Source organism: Actinia tenebrosa, unplaced genomic scaffold (assembly GCF_029948245.1).
Source record: "Actinia tenebrosa isolate PJP-AT-01 unplaced genomic scaffold, QUT_ActTen_1.0 PGA_scaffold15__27_contigs__length_11533743, whole genome shotgun sequence".
Lineage (NCBI taxonomy): Eukaryota > Metazoa > Cnidaria > Anthozoa > Actiniaria > Actiniidae > Actinia > Actinia tenebrosa.
In genome coordinates, this window is record NW_028292575.1 from 2283968 (window position 1) to 2307886 (window position 23919).

At 36.3% G+C, this 23919-nt stretch overlaps 1 protein-coding gene across 2 annotated transcripts in view; it reads right to left on the bottom strand.

The window, feature by feature from the left end:
* Window positions 1–23919, bottom strand: part of LOC116291904 (receptor-type tyrosine-protein phosphatase S) — a 47065-nt gene that overhangs the window by 17449 nt on the left and 5697 nt on the right. Inside the window, exons 1-14 of one of the 2 annotated variants that reach the window (XM_089030316.1) lie at window positions 23483–23596; window positions 19659–19788; window positions 19173–19535; window positions 13554–13811; window positions 11846–12136; window positions 11214–11468; window positions 10364–10624; window positions 9713–10003; window positions 8290–8592; window positions 7590–7988; window positions 6568–6794; window positions 4709–4775; window positions 1453–1567; window positions 717–865 (exon numbers count right to left, since the gene is read on the bottom strand). In XM_089030316.1, the coding sequence (XP_088886442.1) occupies window positions 717–865; window positions 1453–1567; window positions 4709–4775; window positions 6568–6794; window positions 7590–7988; window positions 8290–8592; window positions 9713–10003; window positions 10364–10624; window positions 11214–11468; window positions 11846–12136; window positions 13554–13811; window positions 19173–19535; window positions 19659–19758 (3079 nt within the window). In that variant the 5' untranslated portion in view covers window positions 19759–19788; window positions 23483–23596. Of the gene's footprint in view, window positions 1–716; window positions 866–1452; window positions 1568–4708; window positions 4776–6567; window positions 6795–7589; window positions 7989–8289; window positions 8593–9712; window positions 10004–10363; window positions 10625–11213; window positions 11469–11845; window positions 12137–13553; window positions 13812–19172; window positions 19536–19658; window positions 19789–23482; window positions 23597–23919 lie in introns of those variants that run through there. The other variant, XM_089030315.1, reaches the window with a different exon arrangement.

Sequence of the window (23919 nt, forward strand, 5' to 3'; positions counted from 1 at the left end):
TTTTTCACTCTTCCAAATATTAATCATTTCAAAAATTGAGCTCCAAAACTATAACTTAATGTATTCTTTAAACTAAATATTATTACATTACTTTCTACCTGCCAATTAAACTTTATTCATTTCGGGATGCCGTTATTGTTAAAGCAAAGATGGCGGCTAGTAACACGTGACCTGCCAGCGTTGCAAATCAATCACCGGTTAATTAGTTAAATTTTCGTCTCTTTTTGTGGATCATTTAAGTTTTTGTGCCAGTGTAAATTACGTCATAGTAGTTCATATTAAATTATAGTGTGCGTGACGCCGCCACTGAAGTGGTTAATGATTTGATAGACTAGCGTGTTTGATTGACAGCATTAAGTATTATGTTTTATCGCTGAAATGGTTGCCATGGAGCATGCTCAAAAATCAGTCCTCAATTATCGGGTTTTTTCCAGAAAGAATTTGAGAAATATTAGAGCTAGCATGAGTCTCTAAAACACGCTCCTGCATGTATACTAAATCAAGAATCTTAGATTCTTGTGATCCTTTGAGAATCAAATCGAATCCTGTATATTTGCGGTACAAAAACCGTTACTATAGCAACTTGCCGCTGACCATCAAATGTTTCAGCGGAAAACATCAATCGCGAAAACTCTATCAATAAATAATAAATGTATCGCTTTCATTAAATATTAATATTATTAATTTATACATAAACTAGACCCAAGCCTCCGAACCTTCTGAGCCTCTTCTTGTTCCGTGTAAGAACTTGACGCCAGGCATGTTGTCCAAGGATTCTTTTTCTCCTATACCGCTGTCGTTCGAGTTGGCCACGCCGTATCTGTTGCCTTTCAATTCGGTTGAGTCTCTTTTTCTTCGTCGATTCCTGCGACGCAAAAAACAACATAAAAAAACAATTTAACATAATTTTACTACCATATAACTCGTTTCTTATTTCACCAGATTCAGGCTAAAGGTGATTGGTCAACATGGATTCGAGCTAGACGGTGATTGGTCAATACAGATTCAGGTAAGACGGTGATTGGTCAATGCAGAATTGTATAATAACACCGTTGACACGGTAAATTATGGCTCAAATCTTCTGTACGAAACTTAAGGCAAGTTGTAATTCATTTTAAATATATTACTCACTATTGTAAGAATCCAACCATATCTTTCGAGAAAGAATCTTTTAAACTGTTTCTGCCTTCAATTTTTTCGTAATCCAGGCCTCTCTGGCCATTCCTTAACGGTAAGAGAGGGATTAGAAATAGTTCGAGAAGAACCAGCCAATGATTGGTCACGTTTTATACGATTTCACATGACGTAAAAATTGTCTTGACCAATCACCGTCTAGCTCGACCTAGTTAACCTATCACCATCTAACTTGAATCTGTATCGACCAATCATCGTCTAACCTGGATCTGTATTGACCAATCACCGTCTTACATATAAGCATTCCCATCTACTCACCTTATAATTAAAACAGCTATGATAACAACGAACGCAAATAAGATAATCCCAGCAAAGACGCCTCCAAATAAGGAACCAGAGTCTACTTCTTTTGTTCGACGTGCCACATCTGAACCTGAAATGAACACACGATCTAGTTGACCAGCGGTTATCGATCTCAAGTGGAACATATAGAAATAAAGGTGCAATAATATTTGCTTTCGTAACGTATCCTAAAGTCTGTTTTTTCATTTATAATATCCCTTAGAAATCCGTCACTAATTGTTATATAAAATCAAAATAAAGTGTCGAGAAAAACAACACAAACAAACTACACATTAGTCTCCTTTGCCTTTGCATGGAGGCGAGACGAACAATGATAGACACGTGAATGATTGATGAAGGAGTTAGAAAAAGTTATTGCAAGCTCACCGTTCGTCTCGCTTCGATGCAAAGGCACGGCTACCTTTCAAAGTGGCGCAGAGAACTGTGAAGGGGACTTTTCCACTGATCAAAAATATCTTTTGGTAATAATTTAAATATTTTTTAGATAATTTAAGTCAGTAAGATTTAATTTTTTTAAATCCACATTTTTCAAAATTTTTTTCGCTCTAAGCCAATCAAAAACCCTTTGATGTGTATTATCCAATCACATTGCTTGAATTCCAAGGAAGCCATATCAATGTTGAAATGCACGCTTGCCAAACATTTTGCTGCAATTACCGAATTTAATAATTAAGAAAAATAAGACCAATTTTCTTTAATGGTTATTCAAAATTTACCCCAGGCATTTATAGCAACAATAATGCTGAGAAAATAAATATTAATGTTAATTTTAGCTTTTTAAAATTTTTTAGAATTGAAAATAATTGACCCCTTATAGATTAAGATTATTAAATATTAATGATTATTATTATCATCATGCACAAATAGGTTATAAATGAATAATGCACGCTCTTCAAATCCCTCTGAACAAAACACACCTCAAAACAAATAAAAAATTTGAGATGTTAAATTTTAGTAACTTTTCATTTTATCCTAGTAGTGTTTTAGTAGCTTCAGATATATAATGTTTAATGTCAGCTGTAGGAGTTGAAAATTTAAGCCACACAGTAGAGCAGGTTAATTACAGTTGAGGCTGGCGCCCTCTCTATTGCTTACTCTCAGTTACGTGACTTTTTTGGAGTCGAATAGCGAGGGGAGGAAGCCAACCAGCGACTGTTAAGTACGAATTCATGGGATTTTTTATAGTATTTTCATTGAAATAATGAATGACGAAAACGATGAGGGAAAATGAAAAATAAGAATGAAAAAAATGAAGTAATGAAATGACTTGTGAATGCGAATTTCCATGAAATGATTGTCATTAGCAGCACGACGAGTGGTGAAAACGCACTGCGCATGCTTGGAAAATTGGCGGGAAATTCGTAGACGCGTTGTATTTACAAATAAAAGCATTGAAGATTTACCGGTGTTCGAATCTCTCTTGTATTTTCATTTGACCAGGCAAAGAACAAATAAAATCACCAACTTTCCACGAACGGCCTTAAATTATCTATTTATTTATTTATTTGTATCTATTAAATTAAAGATTTATCGAACGCCGCGGGTAAATTTTCAATGGTTTTATTTGTAAATACGACGCGTCTACAAATTTCCCGTCCATTTTCCGAGCATGAGAAGTGCGTCTTTCACCCGTGTCGGACACGACACACTTAGTAAATGTTTCGGCATACCAAAACATGCAATATTGGAGTCATTCCACGCATGAACGTCAAAACTTTGAGTGAGTTGTTTTTCAGAAGTTTAGTGTTTTTGGAATCATTTAACATGCCAAAAACTTTCCATTACAAGGAATTACTTCAATTGCCAGTCCTTTATATACAGATTTATCTTTCTAACTTTCCGAGACAAGGCTTATCTAGCTTTACGTTTTTAAATGTTCTGGGCCATATTTGTCAAGACATTTTCAGCTTTGTATTTTTATAGCATTGCTCAAGCTCTATTTATCATTTTTTTGTGATGCTTTTACGAGAGCTCGCTGGAAAAAAACCCAATAATACGAAATAATAATACGAAAGTGAAATGACCCAGGTTTTGGTGAACGTCACTCAAAAGGTTTCCATGACATGTGTGAATGTGGGCTGTCATGGCGACGCGCCTTGATTGACGTCCACCAAAACCATGAACTCGGCCAAAAAAAAAATCTTAAAATACCGCATGTTATCATCGAGCTTCCGAGATTAATCCCCGAGTGAAATTCGTAAAAAGTTTTGAGCGTGTTTGTTCGTTAAGAGGGAAATAACTGCATGCTATGAGTAGTTCACACTAACAAACAGTACAACAGCAGTTGTTACTACCCAATGGAGTAGTAAGCCATGACTCTTTCGATGTATCCAGAGCCTCGCTGAAGTAGTCTTTCGGCGTGCTGACCGTTTGAGTTGTAGGAGAGGTTGTAGTAGTTGTTTTTGGTGTAGTAGCAGTCGAGCTGGTAGAGTTATTCATGCTTTTATTAGTACCTAGTCATGCGGAAGTTATTCTGGTTAGTTGTAGTTTTATAGCCATACACAGCTGAATTGGTTAGAATTTTTTTTTTTCAAGTTCAGAGATAAATAGAGTAACATGCATTGAGTTGAAATCGTAGGTTTATGAGATGGTTATGGTATTTTGAATTAAAAGGAGTTAATTTGAGGTTGAAATGAAATAGTGAAACCAGTAGATATGAAATGATGATGAATGACTCACCATTTTAATTCGTTTAGCTCGTAAGAGATTTGGGAAGGTTTGGAGCTGATTACTTTACAGTTAAATCTGATTTGTTTTTCTCTTCTTCTCTCCTCTCTATTTCTTCCTTCCTTCCCTTCTCACGGAAAAGAAGTAATAACGGTTGATTCGTGAAACCTTCGGCAGTGTCTTCGGTTTTCACCGAAACCGAAACCTCAAACGGAAAATGCGCAAACTTGATTGCTTCATATTTCAGAAAATTTTCAACAAGTATACAAAAAATTAAAATATTTAAAGGGTTAGATGTCTTCAAATGTTACTAAGTATTCTTAATATCAGGTTTTAATCAAAAAAATAAAATTATTCGTTAAAGGCTTCGCAAATTTTCTAAGGAATTATTAGTCAAATAAGTTTTTATAGTTTTGTCGCGAATTAATTTTTAATTTTTTCATGTCTGAAACACTTCCACACTCCCAAACATCCTATTTTCTTATGATTCACCCATCGACTCTTCCTTCCCGTCCCCACTCTGTTCTCCTTTTGATACACCTACTTTTCAATCCCGTACTGACGAAGACCGGGGCACAGAAAGGACCTGGATACAACGTAAAGGCTCTTATCTGTAAATGAAAAAGAAGAATATGTTACCTGAGTCTTGGTTAAATAATACTATTGTAAAGCTTAATTTGATATATATATATGTATATATGTATATTGGTAATAAAGATATAGATGATAAGTGAATAGGAAATCCATTTGATTTGAAGGAAAGCAATTGTAGAAAATATTCTTGCCTTTCATCGGAATCAACTCTGCTCTCATAGATCTATATTTATTGGGTCCTTCATGAAACTCGCATTCACATACATACGTCTATTTCACTCACTCACGCTCTACGATTACAATCCAACATTCAAGTTCTACCATTGAACTTCACGCACGAGTGCGTTTGACCTATGCACAGGCAGCCCAAACAAGGTTCCTGTGTATGGTTTATAAGGGAATGTATGGGAGTTATGATAAAGTTACGAAAATAAAATGTTTCACTCAACAGTTTGCCTCAAAACCTGCTGCAGTTGTTGCTTTTACTATGTTCAGTCGTCTGGCGAAGTTTCAGCGCGATTTGAGGCCGTTTAGTGGGTTTTTTCAAAATCCGCTCTTCTCTACCTAAATAATGGGAATGCAGTATGTAACGTAGTCTCCCCCACAGCCGCTTTCATTGTGAAAGCGTTGCGTGACGACACTGAAAGCGGCTGTGGGGAGACTATATGTGACGTGACCCGCTCACGCTTTACAACGGCTGTTTAACACCATCGATCACACGCTGTAGAAGAAATCAAATATTCGACTTCAAGCCAGGATTTTTTGGACATATTTGGCGTGGTGGCATTCAGAATACATGTTATAATAGAGAAATTATCGTTCCTTTGAGATGTTGCATTTTTATTGCGGTTCAAGGAGAGAGAGAGAGATTTTTTTTGGATTTTCTAGCGTGATGTAGTCGATATCGGGTGCTAAGTCTTCAGCCTTGCCAATGTTGAATTTTGTCCAGACACGGAAAGCTATTAACGAATGTTAAATCGTGGAACTCGAATGTTGGACGAGATTACAGCTAAGTTGAAATCGAAATCTTCAATGTCGGAAAAGCAACTAACAATATTGCATTGCAAGTGAAACACTGAATTCTTTATTAGAATGTCGAAAACCTGAGGTTGAATTTTGTCGGGAATATAACGCCATAGCGTACAGCAATAGGGTTTTATAGTAAACACAACAGGGACTTGGACAATTTCTTTCGCGACATAATTTCAACTGACGGCAGATTTGAATGTGGTCTGTAGACTATCCACAGCCATGATGTTGAACACAGGCCTACCCCCAGGGGTGTGTGAAAAAAACTAGATATATTGCAGCTGGAAATGTCTTGTTGAACATTATTCCCCTATCGGATACGGTAAAGAAAATTCAGTTTTGCATCCTCTTTCATCCTGCACGTGAGCAGAAAACTATCCGCATAAGAATGTGTTATGTGTTAAGAATGGAATCGAAGCTACATAGAAAGATCAAGTAAACAGGAAATCCATTTGATTTGAAGGAAAGCAATAGGGTTTTGTTTACAAGAAAAGTGTTAAGAACGGAATCGAAGCTTCTTAGAAATTTTGACAAAACCTTGACAAATGCGAGAAAAACGTCATGTTATCTAAATCTAAATCTTTTATCTGCAAAGTTTGCCCACATTACAGATATAAAATAATATGAATTACGAAAAAATTATTTAAAAAGACTAAAAGATAATAATTATCGAATAACCATAAAACAATCAATTCGCAAAACTTTCCTTTCCAACAACAAGGAAAAACGACAGAACTTCAAGAATGACAAGAGGGACAAAAATAGAGCAATCAAACTTACCCGAATTCTGTACGGTGTATATGGCCGTAGTCCAGATATCTGATACTTCAACGACGGGTTATTTAGATCCTTCTGTATGTTTAAAGTATAGTTAACACCGCTTGAGTTCGAATACACGATAGAGTATTGCCGTATGCGACCGTTTGGAAAGGCAGGTCGATCCCAAGATACGCTCAGGGTTCGTAGTCCCACTGCATATGCTTCGACGTTTTTAGGTGCACTTGGAGCTAAGAATGAAAGCAAAACATTTAAAATCCTATCAAAAATGATCCAATTGAGTTACCTTTACGCGTCAGAAAGCAGAAGCGAAATTTTTCACTTGAATCTGATACCATGGTGATTCGAAAGACCTCCAATGTCCACTGGAGCAATGTCGAAAATAGTCAAGGAATATAGATTTTTAATAAATGAAAGATTATGTAAGATTGAATAAGAACTTTAACAGGTTGAAAATGGTTTTGGAAATACGTATGTTATTAGCCAATCCAGAGTTGAAATTAATTCTGTGCAATTTCCGGGTCAGACAATGAATTTAACTTGAATCCCATAACAAACAAAAAAATCATTTTTATACGAGTTTTATAATTTGCTTCCTATATTTTCACGCGATTTAACATTTCAAATGTCCTCAATTTTAAATTCCAAGAAATACCCTCTTGTATACGTCATCTCTAGTCAATCAGCGCGTGCATTTAAGATGAGCTATGGGACTTTAGTATATACCAACTAATGTACTTCCTAAGAACGCGCGCGCTCATTGGTTAATTGGAAGTGAATATTGTACGATATTCACCTCTGAATCTCGGAATATTGAGTCGGCAACAAAATGGCATCTGTGAATTTGTCACGCAAACTAAAAGTTTCTCAGGCTCAGTGAATATGGAGAATATTTACCTCGCCGCTCGAAGACTCGCGTCTCGGTAAATACCCGATATTCACTTCGCCTTCGGCGAATAATTGCTAATTATACAAACTCAGGGCCGACATTCAACAACATTAAATTCTTGAGCATTTAATATTACCTCCTTCAGGCATTGAGACCACTCTTCCTTCACTAAACGGTCCCCACAGTACACCATTCTTCTCATTTCCAGTCCCTTCACTTGCACTCAGGGTGTACGTAGCGAATGGGCGCAGTCCGCTGACCAGTAATTGTCGAAAAGGCTGCAGGCTCAATACCTCGACTGTGACGGGTTTCAAAGTGACTTCACTTTCTCGACGGTTTCGCTTGACTCTTTTGGACGATAAGACAGCTGGGACTTCCAAGATCTCTTTATGGAACTTACCGTTTTCTCTTAGTTTCCAATACAACTGGACGCGGAATTTGGTAATTTTTCCGTTAAGAAATCGTGGCCGCCGCCATTTTAACTGTACAGAGAACTCCGAGGTATTGACCGACAAATCCTCAGGGGAGGAGGGTGCTGTAAATAAATATTCATTAATAGTTAATATTAATAATTAGTATTATGATTATTGTGGTACTGACCGACAATTTCTTTTTTTTTTCTGAGGGGAGGCCGAGGGTGCTGTCAATATATATTTATTAATCATTAATATTATAATTATAATTTAAGTATAATTTTAGACTTGAATATTGAGTTGTACCGTGTGCTGTGATTGGTCGAACAACCAGTGATTCTGAGACGTTAATAACGAAAGGGAAGAAAAAGGGGATGAATGAAATTGAAAGGAAATGAAAATGAAAAAAAAAATGAAGCTTACCAGCCATCTCCGTGACGACTATCGTGGTATCACTCTTCGAGAATCCTGCCTTGTTCGATGCAATAACCTGAATGGAATAGTTCGTAAAAGCTTGCAATCGACCAATTACTATCGAAGTAAAATTATGAGCTACGGATACTCGAGGCATCTTGTCACCAAGGTCGTGACATTCTTGAATCCTGCAGTACTTAACCGTATAACTATCCAGCTTCTCTGCGTTTTTCTTCTCGGGTTCTTTCCATTTGACCATGATGGCTGAATTGTTGACTGGAAAACCTTCCACTTCTCTAGGCTTGGTTGGAGCTGATGACGAGAGAAATAGGATAGGTCACGTGATTATTCGTATCTGTTTTGTCTGCGTTTGTGATCGTTTCAGTGTGTGGACGGGCGAGAACGCGATGCGTAAGGCCAACGTTGACGCAAAGCTTTCGACTCGTCTTCGGATAGACGAAGACGGAGCGTGTTGAAAAACCCACATGGAAAGCATGGTTCCCGTAGCGGTGATAGCGTCGGTTTTCACCAACGCAACCAGGGTTCTAGTCCATCCGCGCTCGATGTCGTATTTGTTGGCTCTCTCCTGTGCTTCGAAGGTTTTTCTCCGGGTTCTCCGGTTTTCCTCCCTCCGTAAAAATCAGCTCCTAAATTCTAATTTGATCTAGAAAGGGCCTGGATGAAAATTACTCAGTGTACATCTAGTTACTCTATCAAATAGATCTCCTCGGCTCAGACGTAATGTTTTCCCATTTCCCAGAGAGCACATGACGGGCAGTGTTTGCCCGTCATTGTAGGCTGGTAATGAGATTCATAAGATTCATTCAGCTGATAGATACCAATCAATAGAATACTCTCTGGTTGATAGCACATGACGGGCAGTGTTTGCCTGTCATTGTGAGCTGGTAATGAGAGATTCATCGGGGTACTGAACAAACCAAGAAATAGCAACATCACAGATACGCTTTGATCAGTGTCTACTAACTAATGCTACTCTGAGCTAGTCTATTTCTTTCATGGGTCAAGTGAGTTGTATTGAGCTATCCAATACAATTCCTCACAGACTATAATAGTAAATCATTTTGACATATTGTCAAAATGTATGGTATATATGATAATGTAACATGACCACGTGTGCAATGCCACATGGACTGTATTGACCGATAGTCCCTCTTTACCTTGGGCGTAATGTTTTCTTATTTCAGACGTGTCATTCTCTTGAGAATAAGTTATTTGAGTTGCATCCATAGTCACGAGTTTTCTCATGCGCAACCGTTAAACAAAGAAATGATACTCTAGGGAATGACACGCTGTCTGAAATAGGAAAAAATTGCGCGCCCGAGCCGAGGAGGTCTATTGAGTAGTTTATTATTATTTATTTATAATTATTATTATCAATGTGGACGTAGCCTCAGCTTCTTCATTTCTTTACCTGATTCAAGTGTTGTACCCGTAATGTACGAAGCATCGCTTGTAAAATACTGATTCGACGCTAACACTCGGATTTCATAAGATGTGTAGGGTTCAAGGTCTTTTAGTTCATATTCTGTTTCGTACGCTTGTAGAGATGTGCTTTTCCACTTCTTCTGTTCATCTCCAACCTTACGATACTGAACCGTAAAGTGCGTTATGTCGCTTTGACCGCTGTCCAGTACTGTCCACCCAAATCGCAGGCTCCTTATCATGCTTACGGTAATTTTGAGAGAAACTGGGCCGGGTTTTCCTGCGACAAAAAGAAGTGTTTTAGAATGAGTAATTGCAGCAGATGCTTAAAGTTTTGTTAGCACATGACGGGCAGTGTTTGCCTGTCATGGAAGGCTGGTAATGAGATTCATGAGATTCATTCACAACCATTAAACAAAGAGATGATACTCTAGGGAATGACACGTTGTCTGAAATGTGACAATATTACGCCCAAGGTAAAAGGAAGTTTATAGTAATATATTCTCTCTACTTCATTGCTATGATAATGACTTCGAATGATAATACAATTGCAACCACAGGAACCCCACTCCTGCACCACTGACCGTATAACAGCGCTGTATATAAATAATAAACCTTTGATGAGCATAAACAATCTTACCAACTTTAATCAATGTAATGGTGTGGGAATCCCTTCCCCGTGGGTTCTTTGCTTCGCAGGTATAGTCCCCAAACGCACTATCATCCGTGGGAGTAATATCAAGGACTCCGGTTACTTCCGATACTGCAACCACACCACTCGCGTTCGTCCAGGTATACTTAGGCTCTGGATTGCTGTCTGCGTAGCAAATTAGCTTAGCTGTGTATCCGACCCATGCTGCTACTTTCTGACTGGAAATGGTCCTGTTGATGATTGGTGGATCTGGACATATGGTAATCAAAAGAATTAGTGAGTTTACCGAAAGTACATTTCTTCAAAATAGCCAATGCAATCGCTCGCTCTAAATAGCACAACTTGCCGTCGCGAAAACATAAGATTTTGGTGGAAGTCAATCAAAGTCTTTCAATATGACATAACTTTCAATGGCACGTGCATATTTCTTTTCCGAGGTTGAGGCAAAAACTTGTAGGGCTCTTTTTGTGGATGAAATATGTCCCCTAAAATAAGCCCACAATGCACTGCACTGCCAACTCGTACCAGGTTTCCCCCAACTTCGGATAGACTAAAATAATGTCATGAAAACGCCTTCAGTTGACTGACGTCGATCAAAACTTTCTTCGTCGCGCGCTACTGAGAAAAATAGACCTAAGTATCCCGAATTCGCTTGACTGGTCACAAAACAATGGTTTCAAGTCGAGGTTGAACTTGATGAATAAAAGAATCAAGTCCAGTCTCAACTTCAAACCATTGTTTCGTGGTCAGTCAAGCGAATTCGGGATAGGGGTATTGATTACTCATGCGAGAAATGAAAAAAATGGAGAACGGAAAACAATAAGCTGAAAATACTTACACAGAACATTGATATTGAACACAACGACGGCAGGTATTCCAAATTTGTTATCAGCCCTGCACTGATATTTGCCCTGATCTTGACGCGTGACGCTAGAGATCTGGAACGAGTCACCAGTAGCAAGAACCTTGTTGCCTGTCAGTTTGATCCACGTGATCACGGGGTTAGGATACCCATCTGCCAAACACCGAAAACCAACGAAGCTCTTTTCATTGACTGTGGCGTCACGAGGAGGTCGAATTATTTTTGGCGCATCTAAAAATAGATTTGAAACAAAAAATAAATACAAGGAAATGGAAGACTTTAATGGCCCGGCCCTTCTAAACCCCTCATAATTTCCTAAAATAAGAAATGACGCGAGCTATATATACATATATATATATATATACACACAAAGGTATCAGAAATCTCTTCTTTGAATCAAACTTTGAAGTCAACCACAGCGCATAAAATATTTATAAGCCCTACTTAAAACGCACTTGGAATACCGTGTATTTTTTGTTAAGCGTATCAACTATAAATTCCGAAGTCTCAACCAAAGCGCACTAAGTAATTAAGCTGCACTTGAAACCCTTCGAGCTCTTGAAGCAGAGCATCCCCCTCCCTATAGCCTCCCCTAGACAACTACTTACATCGGACGTAAAGAACAACTTCCTCTCGTGGCCCTTCTCCAAGATTATTATGAGGGACACAGATATATGTTCCATGCCATGTAGAGTCTAAAATACCAAGGTTAGAGATCTTCCCGCTTCGTTCTGCGTCGCGGTAGTCTAACTTCCGTTCTTTCTTGGAGCCCGTCCTGATGTAGAACTTGTATTCTGGTCTGGGGTATCCTCTTGCCTTGCACATGAAGTTCACAGAGCTGCCTGCACTTACAGTGTTTGCGCTGGCATCTGTTCTGAATGTGGTTCCCCTGGGTTTGTCTGAGAGGTTCAAAGTCATGAGAAGATTATTTAAGACACCACCAAGACATAATTAATCGTATGGTCTTGAAGTGATTCATAGTTAGACGACTTTGAAACTATTGCCTGTTGTTTAGAATTGTTTTATTTGATACTATTAGACTTTGGGTTTGTCTCTTCATTTCTTTGAGGGGTTTCCTCCCCCCGCAAAACCCAAGACACAAGATTATAGTTCAGTCCAGCGGCTGTTTCAGGGTTCGATCTGTGAGTTAGCCATGCCCTGACTTAGATCAGCCCAGCGGCTGTTTCAGGGTTCGATCTGTGAGTTAGTCATGCCCTGACTTAGATCAGCCCAGCGATTGTTTCAGGGTTCGATCGGCTGTGAGTAAGCCATGCTCTGAGTATGAACAGCCCAAAGGTTGTTTCAGGGTTCGATCTGTGAGTTAGTCATGCCCTGACTTAGATCAGCCCAGCGATTGTTTCAGGGTTCGATCGGCTGTGAGTAAGCCATGCTCTGAGTATGAACAGCCCAAAGGTTGTTTCAGGGTTTGATCTGTGAATTAGCCATGGCCTGACTTAGATCAGCCCAGAGGTTGTTTCAGGGTTCCATTTGTGAGTTAGTCATGCCATGACGTAGATCAGCCCAGAGGTTGTTTCAGGGTTCCATCTGTGAGTTAGTCATGCCATGACTTAGATCAGTCCAGAGGTCGTTTCAGGGTTAAATCTGTGAGATAGCCATGCCTTGAATTAAATCAGCCTAGAGGTTGTTTCAGGGTTTAATCTGTGACTTAGCCACATAGGATGTTACATAGCCTCCTTTGCAGCCGTTCTTAGGGTCGTCACGTGACGACCCTAAGAACGGCTGCAAAGGAGGCTAGATTTTTAAGGCGGGGTTGTTTTATTTTTAGACGGCTTTGGGCTAAATAAAATCACTTAATAATTCTCAGGTACGTCTCTGACATTTCCCTTCCTAGCTTTTAGCAATTAGAAAAAATTGCACAAAAACTGTACGTGACGCTTACTTTGTTTTCATTCTACACTACGCTAGTGTGTATCTTTCAAATGGTTTCATTCAACGTGGAAATTCGACGCATAACGTAAATATTCAGTAATCCTAAGGCTGGGGTCAACTACTGTTTTATCGAACTTTGGGACGACACCCAGGACGAAAGAGTTCGACACTCGAATACCCAGTAATCCTACGTTAAGTAGGTAGAAAACCTGAAATCCTAGTTTAGCTTTCATTTAAGACTCTAAACATCGCGAGGATCACTTTAAATGTCATTTAATCTTTCGATTTATAAAACGACCTTTTAGTTAATCTTGTAAGCAAACAGACCGTTCGGAAGTGGTCGAGAGGCGTCAAAACAGGAACTGCTAATCTCAGTTAAGCTGAAATCAAAACTAAATCATAATGTACAAAATTGTAAATACTTACAAAATACAGTGATGTTTGTTACAGATTCATCGATTCCACCTCTATTCTGAGCCACGCATTTATACGTTGCCATATCTGTATCTACTACGGGGTTGAATTCAATTTCAACTTTTTTAAGACCATTCTTCAGGAGTTTGCCATCCTTTAACCATGATACACTCGGTTTTGGAATACCATCTGCTTCGCATACAATTCTTTGCTTTTGTCCCTCTTTGTACTGTAGCAATGCCAGGGGGCTATTTGTGATTTTCGCTGGATCTGAAAAGAAAATTTAGTGAAGAATTCTCTTACATATTTGCAAGCTTTTACCTTTTCCCGCCTTTTTTAAATTCATGCAAACGCGTCAGTCTTGTGAGACACTGATCAAACAAAATTAATACATTTGACGATAGTTTTACGCAAGTTTTAACAGCTTTTTTTCAGTAATTCGGAAGAATTTTTACTCTTCCTAGGATTTACAATAATTCGACCTAAATGTTTCCCGCCATTTTTCCAGAATTATCAACACGCGTCCAATAATAAACCAATGAGAGAACAGAATGAGATCATGTGACTCTCGTAAATTTTTCTCATCACAACTTTTTTGCTTGAATGAAACTTTCTTCTTTTCAAGATTAAAGCATTTGAGGAAAGAATCTTTTTCTTTCTACAAATTCATCAAATTTACGACCTAAAAGCTTCAGGTAAATACTTCTACTTTTATTATTTAGTATTATTTTATTATTTCTTTATTTATCTTAGTATTATCTATACTCCTTAAAAAATGCATTAACTTTTTCTTTGCGATAAAATTTGTTAAAGCTTTTGACACTAAAAATATCATGTACTAATACACGTTTTTCTGTTGTTTATAAATAATAATTACGATAGAATTACAATCTTTAGGCGTTTTTTTTGTTATGGTACATTTACAGTTCATTGACCGAAAACAATTACTTTTTAATATGTTTTCAAATAACGGCTTGAGACTTGGCAAGGTACTAGTCTGAGAGTCTCTATTTGGTTGTAATTATCGCGTGTTATTACAAAACAACGATAAGAAACGAGAAAGAAAGAAAGAGAGAAAGATAGAAAGAAATGAAGAAAGAAAGAAACGAAAGAAAGAAAAAAGAAAGAAAGAAGAAAGAAAGAAGAATGAATAAGGAAGGAAGAGCAGAAAAAGGAAGAAAAAAGAAAGAAAGAAAGAAGATCATACCTACAGTACTTAAGGAAGGCCGTAGGATGTCGAGAGGCTCCGAAAGAATTACTCGTAATCAGAGAGAGAGAGAGCGAGAGAGAGAGCGCAGAAAAATACTACTATCACTGTGTTTTATAAGTTTGCTTGATAAATTATTCTACAGCATTACCTGATCAAAAAGAAAAATGAACTGTTAAAATCAACGCAAAAACTAAATGCATCTATTTATTACATAGTTGTACACTGCTCCAGGTTATTTAAATCAAAAATACCGTATTGTAAAATAAATATTATGAAAAAGATGTCAAATATTATTATTATAACTGGATAAGAACATGCCTAAAGCATACACATTTAATATTTTAAACAGATAAGAATCATCAAAACATAACTGTGATAAAGGATTTTCTTTGAAAAACAGTTTGTGTAATGCCTAATGAAAGTTGGAGAGCTGATATCTTTATAAACAAAGATAAAATAGATATCTTAGAATAAACAGTTGATTAACTGTTGCAAAAAAAATATATATATATATAGATAAAAACACAAGAATGAATAATAAGACAACTTTTTTAAAAGGGAAAAGACAAATAAAAAATGTTTCAAAATCTATTTTAAAATGTTTATAATTCTTATAATTATAAAAAAAAATTATAATTATTGCCATGAAGCTAGAAGAGGTTAACATGGGTTGAGAAAAATAAATTACTCATTGATTCAAAATCGAAGGACATTTCTATAATGATATGATAATAATAGTAATTAGAAGTGAGAAAAAAACATGGTTTGATGGATCTCATTAAAGCGTTCTTTCATGAAGAAATTATGATAAACAGGTGCTAAAATCAAAGATAAAAATAACAAAGAAGCCTTCATTAGTGAAAAAGCAGGCTGTTTATGGAAAATATATTTCCAACGTATACCATGAAAGTATTTAAAAGGTAAAAGATACAGAAATAATTATATAAAATTAAGATAAGATCATAGTAAAATAATAAAATAATAATAATAATAATAATAATAATAATAATATATTATTATTATTATTAATATTATCATTATTATAACTTACCTATGAAGATTAAAAATCTTGACTATAATAATAATAATAATAATTATTATTATTATTATTATTATTATTATTATTATTATAGTCAAGGTTTTTAATCTTCATAGGTAAGTCATCTCCATTTAAGAGATGGTTTGAATATTTTTCTCTAAATATTTTAAATATTAATTTGTAAGAATTATTAGAACATAACAGAAATAAGAAGTTGTTTCAAATTAAAATGAATAGCTTTGCAGGATAGTGATTTTAAATTTAAGTAAGAAATGTTTTCTTAATGTTTTAGATAAAATTAAAGTTTTGTCGAAAAATTTCTTAAAATGTACTGATTTTTGTAACTCAAATTTAAAAACATGTACTATTTAATTTAAATGTGAAAGACAGGAGTAATTTTGTCACATCTGCTATGGATTTGATATATATTTGTCCGTACTATATTAGAGGATGATATTTAAGGATTTGGTTTTGTGGCTAACCATAGAATCATGACCTTTTTCCCCTGATTACCTATATGTCAGGATTATTACCAGAAATAAATATATACCCATACATATTCAAACTCAAAAAGAAATCTATTCCTTCAAAATATTAACTAACAATGCCAACATAATAAAACTACCGTCACTCCTCAAAACAGTCATAAAAATTTCAACATCCTGTGGTCATTCTGTTTTGTGTATACCATGCTAGCAAGATCGAGATTCCATTTCTATGAAAATTGTTGAGTACTGCAACATTGAAATCCAATGTAAGTAATAAGATATAACAAGGTGCTTGATTGCTCGTAATTGAACAAGGTACAATCTTAATTCTTTGGCTCAGAATCACTAGAAATCTTCTAAACAATTATTTGCCATATTTTTTTTCTTGACTAGATCTATATTACGCTGCTAATTTTTATCACTATATTTGAAAATTTCCTAAATGATTTCTTTTCTGATAATCGTAATATTTTAGGTAACGAAAATGACCCTTAAATTTTGAAACATTTACACATTTGTATAGAGTGTACATGTGAGTGAAAAAGGTGTCAAAATGTTAGGACAGTATGTACACTGACTTCAAATTAACACTTGGTAAATCCTTATTATTGATGATTGCTTCAGAAAGTTATTCACCAAATTCAACAAAAAGCTATTTCGACAATTCTTTCTAATTTGTGTGTCGAAATTTAAGATTTTCAACACATTTTATTTCCATTATTCCTTTTTTCTCCTCCTCCTCTGCTCCCAAAGCCCTTTTTTTAATTTCAACATTACTATTGTTATCAAAGTGGGGAGAAATTTTACTATCCTGCAAAAACGGAAAAACTTATTTTGGATGGAATTTTTATACATATCTTTTCTACCCATTTTAATTTCCCATTCATACCAGTTCTCTCATCCCTTCCCTTTATCCATCTTTTTCTCTGGGTTAATAGCATCATTGACTCTACATATAAAAAACCTCAAGAAAAAACTCAAGCTAAGAACAGATTTTTAGGCTAAAGTAAGGTCAGTAGTTTTGTGTCATGAACTTCCAGACAGGTCCAAACAGGTCCAAAACGGTCCCATATGATTATGATTTATAGTCCACAATGGTCCACAATGGTCCCATTATAGGTCCACAAAAAGGCAAAAGTTAGTCTAAAGAAAGCTCAAATTATCCTGAAGGCAAAACAATAGAGCAATGATGAAGTAAGTGCGTTTGGATGCATTAGGGGGGATTTTTTAAATTCAAGAAAAGATAATCTCAACTCAAAAGGTTTTCTCAACTATGGTTTTGCCTTGTTGGAAAAAATACATAATTGCACTAAAATGGGTTCTGGGATTGTTTTGATAATGAAACGTACAGTCAGGTTTTTTTCGTTTCGATCCATTTCGCGTCTTTCTTTTATCTGTGTATAATGAGTCACGGTAAAAGGATTAGTTGTGAGTCGCTTGGTCATGCGTTTTATGTATTCTAACAGAGGGCTTTTGTCTTTGCTCAATTAAACGAGACACTTAGCAGTTTATCCAAATTATAACAATGGATAAAAATCCCAAAAAAATAAGGCATATTAACTAAATGTAACTTGAAAAACACTGGAAATCTGGATTTAAGGACGGAAATAAAAGCGATATAGTATCGGAAGTTTGACCAACCAATTTCCCCAACTATCAAAATACTCTGTTTATGAATTGGACATTATGAAGTAGTGCCAAAGTAAGTTATAAATGTACGCTGAAAATTAAAGATTTTATGAGGCATAATAAGACGCATAAACAAATTCAGGATATTTGACTCGAGCTTATGGAAAACCCAATAAATAAAAACCAAATGTTGTATGGAACAAATTGAAAAAATCCGTAGCGGAAGAGGATCAGTACTTTTTTAATGAAAGTAAATCAAAAATAATGATTATTGGAGGGAAATGTTGGATGTTGAGGGCGCTTTGGTGGAGGACGAACACCGCGATTCTCGAATTACGCACAAATTATTCCTAGTTCTTCGTAAGTGACAATCTATTTACATTTGTTCATCTAGAACACTTTCTAACAATGAAATTTTTTGTGTAAATAAAGAAACCTAACGCGAGAATGCTGTTGGCACTTGTCAACAGTATTTAAAATAATCATTCAAATGTATTATTTCTAGATTTTAATGCGCGAACGATGTAACAAAGATAACACTAAAAAACGTGAAGTTCTTGAGCATTGCACAGTCGGGAATCCTAAAACGTTTTATGCTTTCACCTGCTCTAAAGAAAAATGAGGTTTCCTGCGGGTGAGAGAGACTAACAGACTTATTAATACTCCCTTTGGTACCCGTTAATTTCGATGCTCAAAGTAGTATTTTTTTCCACGCTCTCTAACCAAACTTACAATCTCTTGATCTATGATCCATCGAAATCCTAAGCGTCCGAAAAAAATCAATGGTGTGTCCGGTTTTGAATTCCATCACTTTATCGAGAATAATAGAATCCTTGTTCGAAAAATACTAATTTAGCACGTTTATATTTACCGGCTCAGATAAGCTTTGGTCTATGGCTAGCAGAAAAATGACCTAAAAAGTCTGACCGCGTAATTTATGGCTTATCAGGTGCGATATCTAGTGATGGGAACATATTCAAAGACGTTAAAACAAACCAAATCCACAACCGAGAAGGATTGTGTTTAAAAATGTCATCAAAAGTATTCCACCAAATAGGTTATTACTTCCTATCGCCGCATCGAACACCTTTCCCCGATCGAAAAAGTGTTTATTGGGTTTTCCATACAGCTGAGCCGGACACTAAAAACATCGAAGATAAATTCCTCATATAAAAATAGCGCTTCAAGGACTGAAGATGAGTCTCTCAAAATAAGAGAAGCAAATAAAGGAGTCTTATATGCGTAATTATTATGTATTTACTTACCATAAACTTCGAGAAAGATTTTCTTTTTGAGGGTTACAAAATCACTTCTCACTTCGCAAATGTAGTATCCTCTATCGGTGTATTTTGCATTCGAGATAACAAGCGTGGCCCGGTTAGTTATTTTCACACGAGATGCTGTGTCTGGAGATATTTTCGTATCAAGTACTGGCGTCCGTTGTTGTGGAGTTTTTATGAAGTAAATATCTTCAAAATTGATGCCCCTTGAATCTCCTTTACCCCAGAGAACTGCCTCGTAGGGTTGTTGATCTGTATCGTAACTCCAAACTAGTGAAACTTGTCTTCCAACGTTCACTTCAGCAAGGGACTTATCCGCTTTCACCGTGATGTCCGCGTCCACTTTTCCTGTAGTAATCAAAACACCAAAATAATATCTAATACCACCACAACAAAAACTCCTAACACTGTTCTAGCCATGCTACGAAAAGCCATCACTAAAACACAACCAAAAGATACAGAATAACTCACCTAAATGAATGAATAAGGCCAGCAAAACATAAATGTACATGACGCGAGTAATATCTGCAGAACAGATTCCCGCTTTTCGACTGATACTACGTATGGACATTCCGCCACAATCTTGTCTCTTTTCCTGTTTCTGAAATCAAGATAACACAACAGCACTGACCGGGCTTTCTTAAGTATATTCCATCCTTTGGTATGGGCTGTGTTGAATAGACGATTGTGGTTTGGTTTTACGCACTGATTCAAAGCGTCCTACACGTTCCCTTTAACACTCAGTCTTGCGCGAAGCGACTGAAGTTGTCACTCAATGCTAGATTGCTAGCACTGTTGTCGTTGGTATTTACTCAAAGGTCACTCGATTACTATTCAGTAGGGAGGGGTAGGGGCATACAATTGCTCCAACTCTTTACTTTCTCCTGGTAAATTAAAACGTTGAATTGCTTTGGATTCGTGCGTAGAAGAACGCTGAAGCTGAGCTGTGCGGGGTCAATGGCTTGGGTTGAAATGTTCAGCAGCCCAAGAGGGTGGTATGGGAGTGGAGTCTCTCAGGGTAGGCTCACCGCAGCGTGACCGCTAGTACAATACAAGATCAGTCACAAAAACTGCTTTAAATAAAGTTATTATGCGCATTAGCATCCACCTCCCCCCGCATCCTCTATAGATCAATAAACGTAACGGAGATTATTTGAATATGAATGCAATTGACGGCCATTGTTTACCCAATAAAAGAATGATTACTTGCAAATGAGAATCTGGAACGCCTCAACAATACTTAATTATTACTAATACATAATTACGAAGTTAAGGTACAGTTTAACGAATATAATTTATCCTTAATTTAAGATTCAAAAACTTGTAAGAAGTTTTTCTGGATCCTCTTAGTCTACCACGATAAATACTAAATATCAGTAGTAAATTGAATATATATTTGTACATAACGTATTATTAGGCATAAAGTGACGATAGATCAAAGTAGCTTATGACTTAACAACCGATGGTAAACAAAACACCCGAAAAACTTTGCAGTGAAACCTCACCTCTGTGTGATAAGAGATTACTAACGCTAAAATCACTTAGAAAACTGTTAGAATCTACCACTAATGTTCTTTAATATTTGAAAAGAAAAATGACTTAGTGAATGACGCGCGATCTTGTCACGTTCATGATAAACAAATGATTCTAAATCCTTCATAACAAGTACGTACGATAAAGCAATTTAGTAGGCGTGAGCTAAATTATGCCTTAATTTTTTTCCCTTTTTTTCGCGTTTCACATTTCGTGGGATGATTGTATCTTCTTCGAAATGTTGCGCGAAGATTTCTAAATTCTTTATAACAGGACGTCATGGGGAGCCACAATATTCGGCTTCCGTCGTCTGACACGGAGTCTACCAATAGCTCAATTGTATCAGTCTCACGATGACCTTTGAGATACCTACTCCCTGACCTAAATTAGAATTCTGATTTCTTGAATTTTTGCCAAAGTTAAACGAGAAGAAAGCTAAAAAAAAAACAAAACACAAGCTTGCATGATGCGTTAGTTCCTCCGAGCCGAAAAGCTATTAAGTAATCTGTGGGATATCAGAGAGACATCTGACCAATAAAGACCAATCCAGTGGCCCTAGTAATTCATATCAATCTTTATTTCATAATAGAATGTATTAAAGAAATTGCTGCTTTGTCTTATAAAGAGGCCATACCGATTTAGTGGTATTAATCAGGAAATCCTTAACTACTTAGTCTCGTTCTTTGAATTAACTTCTTTGTAAAGTTGATGTTTTCAATCATATTCAATATCACTCTCGCAGTGATTGGTGAAACATTTTATTGGATTTTCAAATGTCGTGTCATGCAACGAGAAAAATCGCACTCATTTCCTAGTTGTATACAAATCACATTGAATTTTTAGTCATTTTGATTATCGTGCAATGCAGTCTACTCCATTCAGTCTTCGATCATCACTGAATAAAAAAAGAAAGAAAAAGATTGCATTTCTTTTCAGTGCTGTCATACTAATGGCATCGATTTGAACATTTGAACATCCTAATCCTCGCAGAACCATCCAAAACTTAGTCTGTCAAACTTTCCATGTTTTGTTAAAACAAAATTGGTTGTTTGTCATGTGTGTTTGTGCTTGTCAATTGACATTCCACTTTGACATTTTTTTTTTTGCAAAAGAAAATGTTATAGTCCTGGTCATTGGCCAAAACTGGAAAACTATGAACCGATAATCGATCCATGTGGGATTTAATTTACCTCATTAGATTGAGTCAATCGCGAATTTGCCTCAGCGACATGTCGGACCCAATCACGTCAATGCAGTTACAAATAACCCCACTAAAATGGTATTCCAATCGTTTCCTGAATAGATGATGTGGCCTTTGCGTAAAGCAATGAGCAAATAGTAAACAGATTTGTAATATCATGTACAAAGTGCGAGCGGTTTTGTTTATTCTTGGTTTTCACCTACGTCATCATAAATTTCAAAAGCGTAAATTCGCACTATAATGAAATAGAAGTTTTATATTCTTGTAAAGCGGTCCAAACTACATATACTGGCCAAATTTTAAGGCTGTAAAGCATTTCGTTACGGAACTATAGGCGAGTAAACATGACGCAATTTTTGGTTAAAATGTATGGGGCGGCCATCTTGGTGTTCCAAGTTGGTACACCATCATGGCGCACGAAACTCCAAAGGCTTAAAGTAATGGAATAGTTAATATGTTTGACTACATTTCACTTAAATATACTTTAAATAGATATTTTGAACGTGTCTAACGAAAAATCTTTCAACTAAAGTAAATTGTTTTAATATTTTCATCGCTATTTAGATAGACGTGACGGTATTGTGTGAAACAAACTCAACCTTCATAACTCGGGAACCAAACATCGAAATGACTCGAGATTTTTTCTTGTGACTTATAAAACTGACTTCTAAAACATACTTTAGAAATGTCTTTATACGATCTATAGTTTAGATTTTCATGTTTTGATGACGTCATGTGAAAACCGGCAATTCTGTACGCTATTGGGAGTATAAGAAGAATCTGTCAACAGTGTACCATTTGACCTTTTTCGTGTTTTTAAAGCTATCATCTATGCTAACTCACGCTTCAGAGCCCTTTATCTTGGGTGGGATCGTTGCAGACAGAATTACCACAGATTTTTAAGTCATCCTTCGACAGTTTTTTTTAGCCTAAGATGTTTTAATATGATGTCACACTTTGAAGACGTTGGCGCGAAAAATAATTCTACCTAGCTTTGAAAAGTAATTATGAGATAGAGTTGGAGGTCCTTTTAGTTTAAATTTGGCATTTGCTATTTAAGGAGCCGTCTACGATCCATTCTAACGATACCCCCTAGTGAGAGGAAAAGCTTGAGACCAGATTTAGTTTTGACTAAAATCAACGCATATTGTCAAGGCCTATATCTTACATACACACAAGAGACGTAAAAGCATTTTAAATGCATCTTTTGTCTGTAATTCCTGAGTAAATGGCGGCCTATCTGGTTGTCAGAATCGCTTGATAATGAAAAAGAGATTCATATAATGTAAGTTCCAGGATTAGCAAATGGACAATTAGCATTAGACATCTCTAAATCTTAATTTAATAGCACAACACATAGCTTAAAATTCTGTTTTCAAGATAACGTTTCTCTTGAGGCGTTTTAGCGCGTGTGGTGCGAATAAAATGGCAACCGAAATGAAAGATTGCGAGTAATTTGGACAATTTGTTCGAGAAGCGATTGTTAATTTGGATAATTTTCTGGAATATTATCCTTTTATTTCCAATCAGTAAGATAAACCACAAAAAATCATTTACTTACCGCAGCTGAGTCAAGCTAAATCAAAACGAAAATGAAAAATATAATCCAGTTTTGAACAGTGATTTCAGTGAGATTTCTTGCCGTTCAATTATCACCGATAGACGTTTAACAGAAAGTCGGAATCCTATCACGCAAAACCAAAGATATTGTAAATGAAAAGGTTTACGAATCCTGATAAGATTGTGGAGATGCGGCTAGCGTTTCACACGGGGGGGTCAAAACTCATGAAGTCAAGAAAAACAATTTACAGTTATTTTAGAAGACAGTTTTGATTCTTATCTTCCTCGCGCGTGCAGGATTTCCTCTGCCATTTGGCTGGTAATTTCGAACCCCAGCTGGATAAAAGGTCGGGGGGAAATCAGAGTTAATTTTGTCGAGGTAACAGAACACGAAATGAAGATACAATAATAAACAGAAAATGCCTGAAAAAAGTGCTC